This window comes from Chiloscyllium plagiosum, unplaced genomic scaffold (genome assembly GCF_037043375.1).
Source record: "Chiloscyllium plagiosum isolate Xiang-an unplaced genomic scaffold, Cpla_swu_hap1 HiC_scaffold_5, whole genome shotgun sequence".
NCBI lineage: Eukaryota > Metazoa > Chordata > Chondrichthyes > Orectolobiformes > Hemiscylliidae > Chiloscyllium > Chiloscyllium plagiosum.
Window position 1 is genome coordinate 94860056 of NW_028270143.1, and position 15002 is coordinate 94875057.

Genomic DNA, 15002 nt, shown 5'->3' on the forward strand with positions numbered 1-15002 from the left:
TTCTTGGTTATACCACTGCAATTTGTATCTTAAAGATTTCTATTTGGAGGTGTTCAATACCTAAGTTTCCAACTACAACAGAATAAGCTCCTTTAATTTTTTTTTTACTGTCAACTTGATCTTTCCGGAACATATAAAGTTGCATTCATCATTGAAGTCCAAGGTCAGCAATTCTTCTGATATTCCATCAGCATTGTATTTTTCTGTAGTCCAAACAAATTTTAAGCCTCTTATGCCTCAAGTTTCTGGCCCTATAAATAGATAATTCTGATTGCAGATTTTCTATCTTCCATGATTGTATTTACCTGTTTTTGGTACTAAGTTTCCATTTGCTTCTCAGAGTTACCCCATCACATCAGTTTTGACCATGAACCATGAACCTGCCATATTATGAAGGTTTGGGAGTGGCTGCCTACTTTAAACTCACGAGTCAGGCTTCAACTGTCTCACTACACCAGAAAAGCTTTAACAAAATATAACACTTCTGTGGCACTGTATGTGCATTAGACCTCCTCATCCTCCAAAACATCTGACACATTGAATCCAATATCATTCATTTTCTGACGAGCTCAATGGGATAATATTGTCTTAATATTGGACTCCAAAACACTAACTCTGTTTCTCTTTCCACAGATGCTGTCAGACCTGAATTTCTCCAGTACTTTTTCTTAATTTCAGTGGAACTAGCCTTGCTTGGCTTACTTTTCAATTGTAAATTCTAGCAGCTTTTCTTGTCATATCATCATGTCTGCAGTGCTCAAAATCCACCGTTGATCTCATCTTCTTTATTGATATACGCCACCTAAAGCCATGCAGTTTTTCACCTGCATGCTAATGATAATCAGCTCCACTTCACCACTTTTCTTGATCTTTTCACCGTGCTGTGCCACTTCCTAACCTACTGATTCATTCCTTCTTGCTGTTAAGAACGGGAAAAACCAAAGCTACTGTTCCTCTGTATTTGCTTCCTTGTCACTAACTACATTCTCTGACAATGACTATCTCAGGCTGAACCAAACCATACCTGAGAAGCCCTGTTAAAACTGACTTTGAACCAATGCCTTCTCCAAGACCACCTCTAATACCGCCCAACTTAGTCTATCTGTTGCTGAAACCCTCATTCATGGCTTGCCATCTCCCTACTCTATTTATTCCAATGTCTTATTGGTTAAGACATAGGGCAGCTATATGTAATGTTATTAATCTTAAATTCAAATAAATGAGAAAACCGCGTAAGGAAATTTAACAGGGTGATATAGTTAGCAATACTTCTGAAGGATATCTGCTACATCTTTAATGGTGTAATGTACTTAATGGGTGGCATGGTGGTTCAATGGTTAGCCGTACTGCCTCGTAGCACCAGGGACCCAGGTTCGATTCCACCCTTGGACGACTTTGCACGTTTTCCTTGTTTCTGCTTGGGTTTCCTACATTGTTCACACTTCATATTCATCAGCTTATCTAAACCTCTGTAGTCCATAACTTATCCAATTCAAAGTCATGCTCATCCAAGTGGCTCATGAAGCAGTCAGGGATAGCCAAAAGTACATGCCTTGCCAGCGGTGCCCACATCACATGCAAGAATAAAAGATGACTTGGGATCAAAAATAGGAGTGGGGTAGGCTATTCAGCTCCTCGAGACTGCTCTGCCATTCATTATGTTCATCCAACTCAAGAGAATGTTCTTGCTTTTCTCCATGTTCTTTGATTGCTTTACTGAATTGCTAAAGAGGCAACTGTTTTATCATTAATCCTTCAGGATTGCAATGATCTAAGGGCAGAGGATGGAAATATGCAGCTTCCAAATGATTGGGAGAACTTTTGTTAATGTTATTGAAAAAGAGAGTAATAAGTACATAAAACTGTTACAGTAAGGAATATTCCATTTTGCTGCCTAACAAAATGAACAACTCTTTCCACTATTTTAATAATTAATTTTCTTCACATTTAGATCTCCTGTTATCATAAACCATTTCTGCACTGACAGATCTGACAAGTGACCTGTTCCCAACAGTTAGACTGTGGCATTAATATTCCAGAGCACTTTTCCAGCTGGCACTACTAATCCAACAATAAAATCACCTTTTGTCCTAAGACTGGTGGGAGATCAGAATTTCTTAAACAAGGCCCTGCATGAAGAACTAAACAGAGGCACAAAGATAGAATTAATGAATCTTCCTTTTTGTTCCAATTCTGATCCCGCATAAAATTTATTGCTCATACAAATTGGTATTAAGAAATTCCTAAATTAATCAATTTAAATATTTAAACATTTCTTACATGGCGGTACTAAGGCATCTAAATTTTATTCTGTGACCATTGCTAAAATAAAGTGCATGTATTGATGCTAACTAAGGACAAGAAATGACTTGGTCATGACATCCCTATAGGCAAACACTGGCTGTCACCATCTAGTTTCATACTGAAAAAAAAATGGCTGGTTAGATCAGGTACTAGAGAGCTGCAAGTATCCACTTTATTGTATCTCAACATAAGTGAGGTAAAAGAGAGAAAAAGAAAATAAATCAATAAAATACATCAAGAAAACAATGAGGAAATTCTTCACAATCTCCTATTTTTAAACTGGTGTGACAGTTGCAATAAGTACTTTATCACCATGAAATCTGACAGACTGTTGATACCATGAAGTAAAAGGAATACTTGCATGATTTTTCTGTGCCACTAAGAGGAGCTATAGCAGTTTTATGGCTTACTTGGCATCTTCAGTGTCAAAACTAAGTGCAACACTTTACAATGTTAACCAATATTTACATTTTAATTTCAGGATCTGAGTTATACATTTGCCACAGAAACAAGGTGCATTGTTGTTCCCTGCAGTATCATTGATTGCTAATCCTCAAAACTAAAGAGACTGCATTAGTCTCCGCAACAACATTTCAGATTTTAATTATATGCTGAATTACGTTTTAGTAGATCGCTTTTTTTGTTTAATTTTCTACTTTCTATTCAAACCATTTCCTTATAACATGCTGAACTTTACCATGCACCTTCATATTACAAGATTCCAAGACAGTTTTATTTGAAAGAAAATGTACAGTCTCACAACCAGACAAGCATTTCTCAATTAGAAGGACATTGTTTCACCTGAACACACATGAGAAACATATATTTTGAATTAATTATTAACATGTCGCAGTCCAATTTCAGTATTTTACACTGGCGACCAACTCACCTCGGAAAGATATATTAAGTTCCTGAAGCACTGGTATGTTAATCACAATGTTTGGATGAAGTACAGAGTACTTGAGCTCCAAGACCTTTAGCAGTTAATGAGAACTTTAGTAGGCACTTTGGGCACTGATGCATGACATCCTCCTGCTGAAAGACAACTTCTTTGCCGCTGTTACCTTTCCAGTTCACACAGTAGAAGGTCTTCAAGCAAAATGGACATGTTAAATGGCAATAATCAAGACTGCCTTCTGCTTCACCAGTGCAGTTGCTCAAGTGCACCTTGCACTCATCGACAATTCTTTCCCTGTTATGTAGTTCATACTGCGATGCTGAATCAACAATATGCCTGCAGAACGGTTCAGTGCTGACAGCAGTGTGTTCTGGTGAAACATTGGGCAGTTCCTCATCAACTGTGCAATGTACATTCAATGAACTGAAGACTGTCCACAGAATAGCAGGGTCCTTGCACTTGTGGTAACTTTGCCAGTGCCTGAAAAGTTCAGATTTACTTCCACAGTTCTGTTTACATAAAATACAATTAAACCCTAAATTTGTAATGAACTGAATTTTATTAGCCTGAGCAACTGTATTTGAATCCACAGCACCTGAATGGAGCTGCTGTTTGTAATGCAAACTCATGTGCTTCTTCAATTTAAAACAAGATTGGAAAGCTTCTTCACAAACGTCACACCTGACCAAACTTTTTTTCTCACCAAGTTGTTTCCAGTAGTTTGCTGCGTGCTTGAGCAGTTCTTGTTCAGCTTCCATGCTTGAGTAAATCGGAAATCCACTGATGCATCTACTTTTATCATTTACGGATCTCTCTTCTACCCTCAGCTGCAACTCTTCCTCATGGGCACATAACAGGTGAAGTTTCATATCAACAAAGGTGGGGGTGACAACTTGGCAACGAGCACATTTTATTTGCAAAGTGCTGAGGCCAACCAATTCAGCTTGTGATTGACTATCCTCAGTCTGCTTTCTGAAAAGACAAAACAACCTCATTAAAGTGAAAATCTTAGCTTAAACAAGACAGGTATGTCAAAATCATAATTTGTTCTTGGTTGCTACAGATTACAACAATAATATTTCTGCAATGAATTTTACAAGTGGGCTGAAAAATTGTTGTAATGCACCCCACCTTTCCAGATAGGTATACATGACGAAATTCCACCTGAAAGGGTAAGCATTATATGCACCAGTACAGAATTTGCAAAAACATGAGTGGGGTGGGGGGGGGGGGGGGGGGAGGGGCGATCTTTTATGTCTTGTGATCGAGAGAAGACGTGTGTGGAGGAGGGGTTGAAGAAGGGATGAAGAAGTGAAAAAGAAAACAATTATGAAGCCAAATAAAATTAATAGACCAGAGATATAAATCCAGCCAGATATCCTTAAAATTCAAAATACATTTTTTTTGGTATGTAAAAGTAACTCAACGTGCAGAATTTACATGGATCAGATTCTATTAGATATTAATAAGGCTGAAATACACATGCAATTGAAAAAGATCTAGAGCCTTGAAATCTCTGATAGATTAAATCACAAAACCAGGCTCTGCTGTATTTCTCATCAATTTTATAAGCTCTTTATAAAATTCATTTCAGTTTAGTTTTCTGAATGTTTATTAGTTTAAATTCAACATTCCAGATCAAAACATACTGGTAAGATTTTGTTGTTTCAGTAAAGCTCACAGAATAGGCTATAAACCTGCAGATGAGTAGTTTTCACTTTGGCCGTGAAGGGAGAGCTCTGCTAAATACACAGGTTGTCTGGAAGAAACATGCCAACGGGTGTTGTTCAGTCTCAACAAATACCATATCCATGTCCTCCTCCAGAGTAACCCAACCAAGAAAAATAAAGGTCTGCAAGACTCTGGATCACTTCACACTTATGAATGTTCACAGTGTCCTTTCGCTGACTTGTACAGTAAATCCGACCTCACAGAAAATCTTATCATTTTGTTCCTAATACAGTTATTATGGACTATTACTTAGGAGCAAGTAGCCTTTAACAGCATGTTTTATTCATGAACAGGTCTTGCTCCTTTCTTTCTCCAACAGCTGCTCGGTTCAGCTGTAAACAAGTTTTTCTCCCCGGAAAAGCAAATGGTTCTGCCCTGCACTCTGCCCATAAATATCATGCTGTCACAGAACAAAGGCTCAGGGTACATATTAATAGTGTAATCATTAAAGGTGAGGAAAAGCTGATCTCACATCTTGTTTCCAGAGCACATACATTGTGAGTAATGTGGCACTTCTCCTAATATGGTGTCTAACTATCTGTTACCTAATAAAAGAATGTTTCCACGCCAACATTTCCCCCCCCCACCCAACAATCACACACATATCTCTAGTCTGTGGTTTACAGGTTATTTTCTTTTGAAAACCTGCAGCTACAAATAAGCATTTAGCATCACACCACCTAGTTGAATTAAACAGCAGTGGAAAGAGTAATCCTTCACAAGAGCAATCTCCAGTATAATTTTACTGTTGGAAAATTCAACATGCTCAGAAGAGGAATTAACTGTTCAGTAACAAAATTAACTGCCAGCTTCATGAAACATTTTAATACATATTTGTATGGTACTCCACAAATACGATATCATCATCTTAGCACAGTCAAGGGGGAGAGGTGGGTATAGGAAATAGAGGCTTGGGGTGGGGGAGGAAGGAAGAGTCCAAAGATGGCTTTCTTTTGAAGTATTTGAAAAGGAAGCAAGATAATATAACTTAGGATGATAGCTCCACGTTCCAAAAACATAATGACTAAAAGAATGTGGTGGACTCTTAACTGCCTTCTGGGCAATTAGGGATAAGCAGGGGAGGGGACAGCATCTCCTCCATAACAATCCTCAACACTGGTGTCCCACAAGCTGCAAACACACCACCCACCATACTTCTTATACACTCAAAGCTGTATAGCCAAATTCAGCTCGAACTCCATTTGCAAAGTTGATGATGATATCACCATGCTGAGTTGCAATCTTCTTCCCGACCTCTCCGCCCCCACCCCAGTCTGACCTATCACCCTCACCTTGACCTCTTTCCACCTATCACATTTCCGACGCCCCTCCCCCAAGTCCCTCCTCCCTATCTTTTATCTTAGCCTGCTGGACCAACTTTCCTCATTCCTGAAGAAGGGCTAATGCCCGAAACGTCGATTCTCCTGTTCCCTAGATGCTGCCTGACCTGCTGCGCTTTTCCAGCAACACATTTCCGTCTCTTAAATGTCCCCAATGACCTTCCTTCCACAACTGCTACTGGCAACGCATTCCATGCTCTCACAACTCTCTGTGTAAAGAACCCGCCTCTGACATCCCCTCTATACTTTCCTCCAACCAGCTTAAAACTATGACCCCTCGTGTTAGCCATTTCTGCCCTGGGAAATAGTCTCTGGCTATCGACTCTATCTATGCCTCTCATTATCTTGTATACCTCAATTAGGTCCCCTCTCCTCCTCCTTTTCTCCAATGTAAACAGTCCAAGCTCAGTCAACCTCTCTTCATAAGAAGGTCATGCCTTACAAGTCTTATCGAGTTCTTTGAGGATGTGACTAGAAAAGTTGATGAGGGTCGAGCTGTGGAAGTGGTGTATATGGACTTCAGCAAGGCACTTGATAAGCTCATGGTAGGCTCATTCAAAAGGTCAGGAGGAATGGGATACAGGGGAACTTAGCTGTCTGGATACAGAATTGGCTGGCCAACAGAAGACAGAGAGTGGTAGTAGAAGGAAAATATTCTGCCTGGAAGTCAGTGGTGAGTGGTGTTCCACAGGCCTCTGTCCTTGGGCCTCTACTGTTTGTAATTTTTATTAATGACTTAGATGAGGGGATTGAAGGATGCGTCAGCAAGTTTGCAGACGACACAAATGTTGGAGGTGTCGTTGACAGTATAGAGGGCTGTTGTAGGCTGCAGCGGGACATTGACAGGATGCAGAGATGGGCTGAGAGGCGGCAGATGGAGTTCAACCTGGATAAATGCGAGGTGATGCATTTTGGAAGGTCGAATTTGAAAGCTGAGTACAGGATTAAGAATAGGATTCTTGGCAGTGTGGAGGAACAGAGGGATCTTGGTGTGCAGGTACATAGATCCCTTAAAATGGCCACCCAAGTGGACAGGGTTGTTAAGAAAGCATATGGTGTTTTGGCTTTCATTAACAGGCGGATTGAGTTTAAGAGTCATGGGATCTTGTTGCAGCTCTATAAAACTGTGGTTAGGCTGCACTTGGAATACTGCGTCCAGTTCTGGTCACCCTATTATAGGAAAGATGTGGATGCTTTGGAGAGGACGTTTACCAGGATGCTGCCTGGACTGGAGGGCTTATCTTATGAAGAGAGATTGACTGAGCTCGGACTTTTTTCATTGGAGAAAAGGAGGAGAGGAGACCTAATTGTGGCATACAAGATAATGAGAGGCATAGATATTTTCCTTCTACTACATTTTTACATTATATTACAGTGTGGAAACAGGCCCTTCGGCCCAACAAGTCCACACCGACCCGCCGAAGCGCAACCCACCCATACCCCTACCTTTACCCCATACCTAACACTACGGGCAATTTAGCATGGCCAATTCACCTGACCTGCACATCTTTGGACTGTGGGAGGAAACCGGAGCACCCGGAGGAAACCCACGCAGACACGGGGAGAACGTGCAAACTCCACACAGTCAGTCGCCTGAGGCGGGAATTGAACCCGGGTCTCTGGCGCTGTGAGGCAGCAGTGCTAACCACTGTACCACCGTGCCGCCCACTCGCTGTCTTCTGTTGGCCAGCCAATTCTGTATCCAGACAGCTAAGTTCCCCTGTATCCTATTCCTCCTGACCTTTTGAATGAGCCTACCATGGGGAACCTTATCAAATGCCTTGCTGAAGTCCATATACACCAGTTCCACAGCTCGACCCTCATCAACTTTTCTAGTCACATCCTCAAAGAACTCTATAAGGTTTGTGAGGCATGACCTGCCCCTCACAAAGCTGTGTTGACTGCATTTAATCAAGCCATGCTCTTCCAGATGGTCATAAATCCTATCGCTCAGAATCCTTTCTGACACCTTGCAGATGACAGATGTGAGACTTACTGGTCTGTAATTGCGGGGGATTTCCCTATTTCCTTTCTTGAAGAGAGGAATTACATTTGCCCCTCTCCCGTCCTCAGGTACGACTCCAGTGGAGAGTGAGGATGCAAAGATCTTCGCAAGTGGCGAAGCAATTGCATTTCTCGTTTCCCAAAGCAGCCGAGGACTGGCACTTGTCAATCTTAATGCTTGACAAAATTTTCAGCACATCAGCCTCCTCTATCTCTATCTATTCCAGCATGCACACCTGCTCTTCAAAGGTTTCATTCACTACAAAGTTTGTTTCTTTCGTAAAGACAGAAGGAAAAAACTCATAGGGCTTCCCCTACCTCCTCAGACTCCACACACAAGTTCCCTATGCTATCCCTGATCGGCCCTACTCTTTCTATGACCATTCTCTTATTCCTCACATAAGTATAAAATGCCTTTGTGTTCTCCCTAATCCGTTCTGCCAAGCCGTTCTCGTGCCCCCTCCTGGCTCTCAGACCATTTTTGAGCTCCTTCCTCGCCTGCCTGTAATCCTGTAGAGCTGAGCTTGACCCTAGCTTCCTCCACCTTATGTAAGCTACCTTCTTCCTTTTGACAAGAAGCTCCACCGCTCTCGTCATCCAAGGTTCCTTTATCTTACCCCTTCTTGCCTGTCTCAGAGGGACATATTTATTCATCACTCGCAACAACTGCTCCTTAAATAGTCTCCACATGTCTATAGTGCCTTTACCATGGAACAATTGCTCCCAGTCCGTGCTTCCTAACTCATGTCTAATCACATCATAGTTTCCTCTTCCCCAATTAAATATCCTCCCATTTTGCCTAATCCTCTCCTTCTCCACAGCTATGTAGAATGTGAGGCAGTTGTGGTCACTATCACCAAAATGCTCTCCCACCACAAGATCTGATACCTGCCCCGGCTCGTTTCCGAGCACCAAGTCTAGAATGGCCTCTCCCCTCCTCGGCCTGTCAACGTACTGAGTTAGGAAACCCTCCTGAACACACCTTACAAAAACAGCTCCATTCAAATCTTCTGCTCGGAGGTTCCAATCAATATTGGGGAAGTTAAAGTCACCCATTACAACAACCCTACTACGTCCACACTTTTCCAAAATCTGCCGACCTATGCTTTCTTCAATCTCCCTGCTGCTATTGGGGGGCCTGTAGTAAACCCCTAAAGAGGTGACTGCTCCCTTGCTGTTCCTAATTTCCACCCATACTGACTCGGTAGGCAGATCTTCCTCGACAATGGAAGCTTCTGAAGCTGTGATACCCTCTCTGATTAGTAGTGCTACACCCCCTCCTCTTTCTCCCCCCTCCCTATTCTTTTTAAATGCTCTAAACCCTGGAACATCCAGCAACCATTCCTGCCCCTGAGAAACCCATGTCTCTGTTATGGTCACAACATCATAGCACCAGGTACTGATCCATACTCTAAGTTCATTACTTTTATTCCTGATATTCCTTGCGTTAAAGCAAACACACTTTAACTGATCCCTTGGTTCCTCCCCAGGAAAATTCTTCCCATTAGCTGGTCTACCTCTTGCTATTGCCTCATCTGCATCAACTCTCACCTCCAGTATACAGCTCAGGTTCCCACCCCCTACCACACTAGTTTAAACCCTCTCAAACTACTCGAGCAAACCTTCCACCCAGGACGTTGGTCCCCTTCCAGTTCAGATGCAACCTGTCTTTCTTGTACAAGTCCCACCTTCCCCAGAAGGCATCCCAATTATCTACATATCTGAAGCCCTTGCTGATATATATGGTCACTGCTTTCCTTCCCGGCTGCCCCTCTGGTCCTCGTCACTTCCTCCGCTGCTCCCGCTCCTTCTGTGAAAGAAAAAACACCGCTGCCCGCTACCGGTAAGTAATTTTAAAAACCTTAGCTGCAGTCTTCCGGGTTCGTCTTCCCTCCACTGCTGCTCACACTCAAATCTTGCTCTGCACTTTCTCTATAACACTCTATTCTGCATTCTGTTCTATTACTCTGGCATAAAGTTTGATTTGTCTAGTTAGCATGCAAAACAACACTTTTTGTTGTATCTTGGTACATGTGACAATAATAAATTAAATCAAACCAAATCTAATTGAAGCATTTGCCTAGTCAGCAACACTCACTGAATTATTGATTCTACAGCACAGAAAAAGGCCCTTCAGCCCACTGAGTCTGTGTCAGTCAAAAACCATCTAATATTCTAATCTCATGAACAAACAAAACCAAAAACCACCCCAGATAAATAAGCAGAAATAAAGAAACACCTAGCTTTAAATTAATGGAAAGTTGGTGTTGGGAAATACCCCAGAAAAGATTTTGATCATAAGATGAGAGGACCATCTTGAGACTGATTGTCGTAGGCACGGGGAGTTGTCATCATCATCATCATCATCATATTCCAAGGAGGAAGAGGACAGTCCTTCAATTGGACTGGATGTAGAATGTTTAGATTTGACGCAAGACAAGAGTAAGGTTGCCCCTTCCCTTAATATTTATGCAGACAGATAGGGAGGGTAAGATCATAAGAAGAAAATCTTTGAGAGAGAAAGAGAGAGAGATTATGCTTTTTTAGGCAGAAGGAATAAGCAGCAACAAAATATAATTAATAGTATAGTTTGAAAGTGTGCAGGGTCAGTGGGATCTGTGCTGTCATTTGCATAGACATTTCAACATTGCTAGATACATTGGGAGAGAACTAGCAAAATGTTTGGGACCTTGGGCTTTATAAACGGAGGTACTAAAGGAACATGAAGTTATAATGCTGAACCTTTATAAAGTTTTGACTAGGCCACAACTAGAGTAGTGCATCCAGTTCAAATAATCACAAACAAGAAGGATGCAAGGATCCTCAAGATGGTACAGAGAAGATTTACCAGATGAGTTGCAGTGATGACAGAGTTTAGCTACAGGATTAAATTGGAGAAGTTTGGGTTGTTCTCCAACAAGCAAAGGAGTTTGAAGGGAAATCTAGAAGAGGTGCACAAGACAATGACAGGTTTAGATAAGGTAGATAAAGGAAAACTGCTACAATTCGCTGATAACACAAAGACCAAGGGACCAGATAGAAGGCGCTGGAAAGATATGGGGCAACGTAGGGAAAAACGTTTTTATGCCGCAAATGGCCTTTTTGTGCGTGCAACTCACTGCCTAAGATGAAGAAATGACAATGAATGATTTTGAAATTAAATTTGATAGACACTAGAGGGAATAAACCTGCAGAGCTGTGAGACAAAAGGGAAATGGACTGATTAGATGGCTACACAGAGATATAGAATGGCCATGATGGGAGAAACAGCTTCCTCCTTTGCTATATTGATTCAATGGCTCTACAACATACAATAACTGAGTTGGACAATAATAATTCGCAACTAAATAGCATTTGCAGAAACAACACAGACGTCCATCTAAAGAAGGAAAGGTTAGACAGAATAACAAGCCATTAAGTTAATAGGTGGGTTTGATAAGCTTTTAAGGAGGGAGAGGGAGATGGAAATGCAAAGGAGAAACAGAATATGACCCAACTGACTTACAGTTCTACAGTTTATGCAGTGAAGGAGACCTATAAGAAGTCAGATATCCATGTGTTTCAGGAAAATTTCAGCAATAAACTGGAATGAGGCTGAAGAAAGATTTATAGATGATGAACAGAATCATAGTATTTGAGACTGTGGGTCAAGGTTACCATGGACATGATGACTATGACTGAACAGTTAGGGCTGTATCTATAAGAGTGGTCCCATATGCATGGAGGAGAAGAATTAAACTATCGAAACAAAAATAAGTGGTCAGTATCTTAGATTACAGAGAAATTAAGAACAGTGACTTGCTGTTTCATTAAATATTTTCAGTGAGTTTGATGCAAATACAAATTATATTGAAGGTGCTCCACCATGATTCAGAGAGAAAGATGAGTACATAAATGGATAACAACAGATAGAGTCATAGCATCATAGAGATGTACAGCATGGAAACAGACCCTTCGGTCCAACCCGTTCATGCCGACCAGATATCCCAACCCAATCTAGTCCCACCTGCCAGCACCTGGCCCATATCCCTCCAAATGAAAGGATCTTGGTAAAAAAATTGAGAGTAATTCAGCTTACATTACCAATTTTCAACACCAGCAAAAACAGAAATTCCTGCAAAACCTCAGTAGTCTGGCAGCATTTGCAGAGAGATAGGAAAATTAAAAGCAAGTCCAGTGACCTTCCTTCAGAATTGCTTGTAGCTTGGACAAGGTTAGTATGCATGCTAAAGATGGAGTGGGGAGCGGAGGAGGATGTCCAGAGAAAGAGAAAAATAATTGGGTAGACAAAGGAATGGATGAAGGTCAACCTCAATTAACAGGAGGGCAGAAAGGATGAAGGTGGGAAAGTGGCAGAGTCCCACCAGATTATTTAGGACCAACTAACTGAGTTTTTTTGGTGAAATAAAAGAAAGGTTTGAGGAAGATAATATTGTTTATGTGGTGAACACAGATTTTCTGAAGGTATTTAATAAAGTGTCACCCAACAGACTTGTAGCAATATCATAACTCCTGAGGTAAATGGGACAATAGTAACACGGATATGAAATAGGCTCAGTGACAAGAATAAGAGAAGTGATTAGTGCATGCTATTGAATTGAATTTGAATTGAATTTAGTTAATGTCACGTGTACCAAGGCACAGTGAAAAGCCTTGTCTTGCAAGCAATACAGGCAGATCACATAGTTAAGTAGCATAAATAAGTAAATAATAGGTAAACAGCAGCAAAAACAAAAACTCAGGTACAGGTGAATGCTAAGAGTTTGAGAGCCCACTCAGTATTCTAACAACAGTAGGGTAGAAACAGTTTCGAAACTGGCTGGTGCAAGTGTTCAGTTTTCGGTACCTTCTCCCCGATGGTAAAGGTTGAAGAAAAACATTGCCAGGGTGGGATGGGTCTTTGAGAATGCTGGCGGCCTTTCCTCGACAGTGGGACTGGTAGATGGATTCTATAGATGGGAGATTGGCCTTTGTGATTGTCCAGGCCGAGTTCACCACTCTCTGCAACCGTCTCTGATCTTGAACGATACAGTTGCCATACCAGGTAGTGATACAGCCAGACAGAATGCTCTCAATGGAGCACCCATAAAAATTGGCAAGGGTATTCACCATCATGCCAAATTTCCTCAGCTGCCTCAGGAAGAAGAGACATTGTTGGGCCTTTGTAACCAGTACGTCCACATGAAGAGTCCAAGAAAGCTTGTTGTGGATGACCACTCCCAGGAGCTTGACACTCTCCAATTGTCCCACCTCTGTAGGGGGGGCATGAGTAACATCCTGCCAAAAGTCAATAATAAGTTCCTTGGTTTACACGTGCAGACTGGAATGCACTTGAGTTTGCAGTGGAGGTCCCCAGGAGTTGCTACTGGAATTCTTGGTTTTGCTAACATACACAAATGACCTTGATATTGATTTACAAGGCATAATTTCATAATCGGTAGATGGTAAGACGCTTGGAAGCACTGTACACAGCAAGAAGAATGGTTCAGAACTTCAAAAGGACACTAGTTGTCAGAATGGGCAGACATACGTCAGGTGAAATTTAATGCAAAGAAGCGTGTACAGATTCAGTTTAGTGAAAGGAACAGACAGTCAATAAAAATAATAAAAGATACTGCAGTAAAGGGAATGTCAGAAGAAAAAGGGCCTGGGTCTATATGTGTAGGGATCATTGCGGGTGGCAGAACTAGTTTTAAAAAACAGTTAAAAGCTTATTGCTTTATTCATAGAGGTATGGAGGATGAAAACAAGGAATTTAAACCTGTATGAAACACTGGTTTGCACAGAACTGGATTATTGTAATCAGTTTTAGATGCCACACGTTAAGAAAGACACAGCTGCGTAAGTACTAATAAAGTTCATGAGAACGGGCCCAGGGATGAGGAATTTCAGTTTCATAGAGTGGCAGTGCAGAATGGAATGTTGAGGGGAAATTTGATAAAGGCATTCAAAATCATGAGTAGTCTGAAAAGAGTAGATAGGATAAAACTGTTCCCATTTGTGAATAATTAAGGAGGCACAGATTCAAACTAATTGGCTAATGAAGTATTGGAACCATGAGAACAAAGTGTTTCACAAAGTGAAGGGTCTGGAATGCACTGCTGAGTGTTTGTAAAGGCAGGATCAATAAGCCAAAATAAATGAATATTTTGCCTTGTGAGATAACTGGGCTCTGGGGAAAAGGCAGGAATGGCATGAAGTATATTGCTCCTACAGAGGCGATGGGTCAAATGGCCTCCTCTGTATTGTTAACAATTCTGCAGTTTGAGACTACTGTCAAAACTGCTTTAATAATTAGTAAAACAGCTGGAAGAGCCACAAAAAAATGAAGTAATTCCTGCAATCACTGAAAATAAAAATAGTGCAGTCACTGACAGCAAACCACGTGTCATCTAAAAAAAAGGCACTGCCTCCTTTCTAAGATTGGTACATTTGTTTCTACTGACAAGAACAATAAAGGTGCATTTGTTTTATTAACTTACTTTCATTTTATTGAAAAATAGCAGAAAAATGGAAGGAAGATCTGGAAAATTTGTTTAATCTATTGATAACATTATGACTGCTTAATGGTATCCTTATGAATTATTTAAAAGTGTATGGTGTAGACCAGACCCCCTTAAAATATATTAAGGTGGTAGACTAGATTCCAACTTTGTTTTTATTTTATAGGTAAATGTAAGATGCCTTGTTCCAGATGCAATTTGATTGGTCAAACTACTTACCAT

The 15002-nt window shown here is 41.0% G+C and overlaps 1 protein-coding gene across 10 annotated transcripts in view; it reads right to left on the minus strand.

Moving 5' to 3' along the window:
- Positions 1-15002, minus strand: part of LOC122550075 (zinc finger protein 438-like) — a 269065-nt gene that overhangs the window by 23775 nt on the left and 230288 nt on the right. For 7 of the 10 annotated variants that reach the window (XM_043690584.2, XM_043690588.2, XM_043690587.2 and 4 more), the window contains one exon: positions 1360-4174. In XM_043690584.2, coding sequence (XP_043546519.2) covers positions 3232-4174 — 943 coding nt within the window. In that variant the 3' untranslated portion in view covers positions 1360-3231. Of the gene's footprint in view, positions 1-1359; positions 4175-15002 lie in introns of those variants that run through there. The other 3 variants (XR_015757244.1, XM_087987500.1, XM_087987499.1) reach the window with 1 other exon arrangement.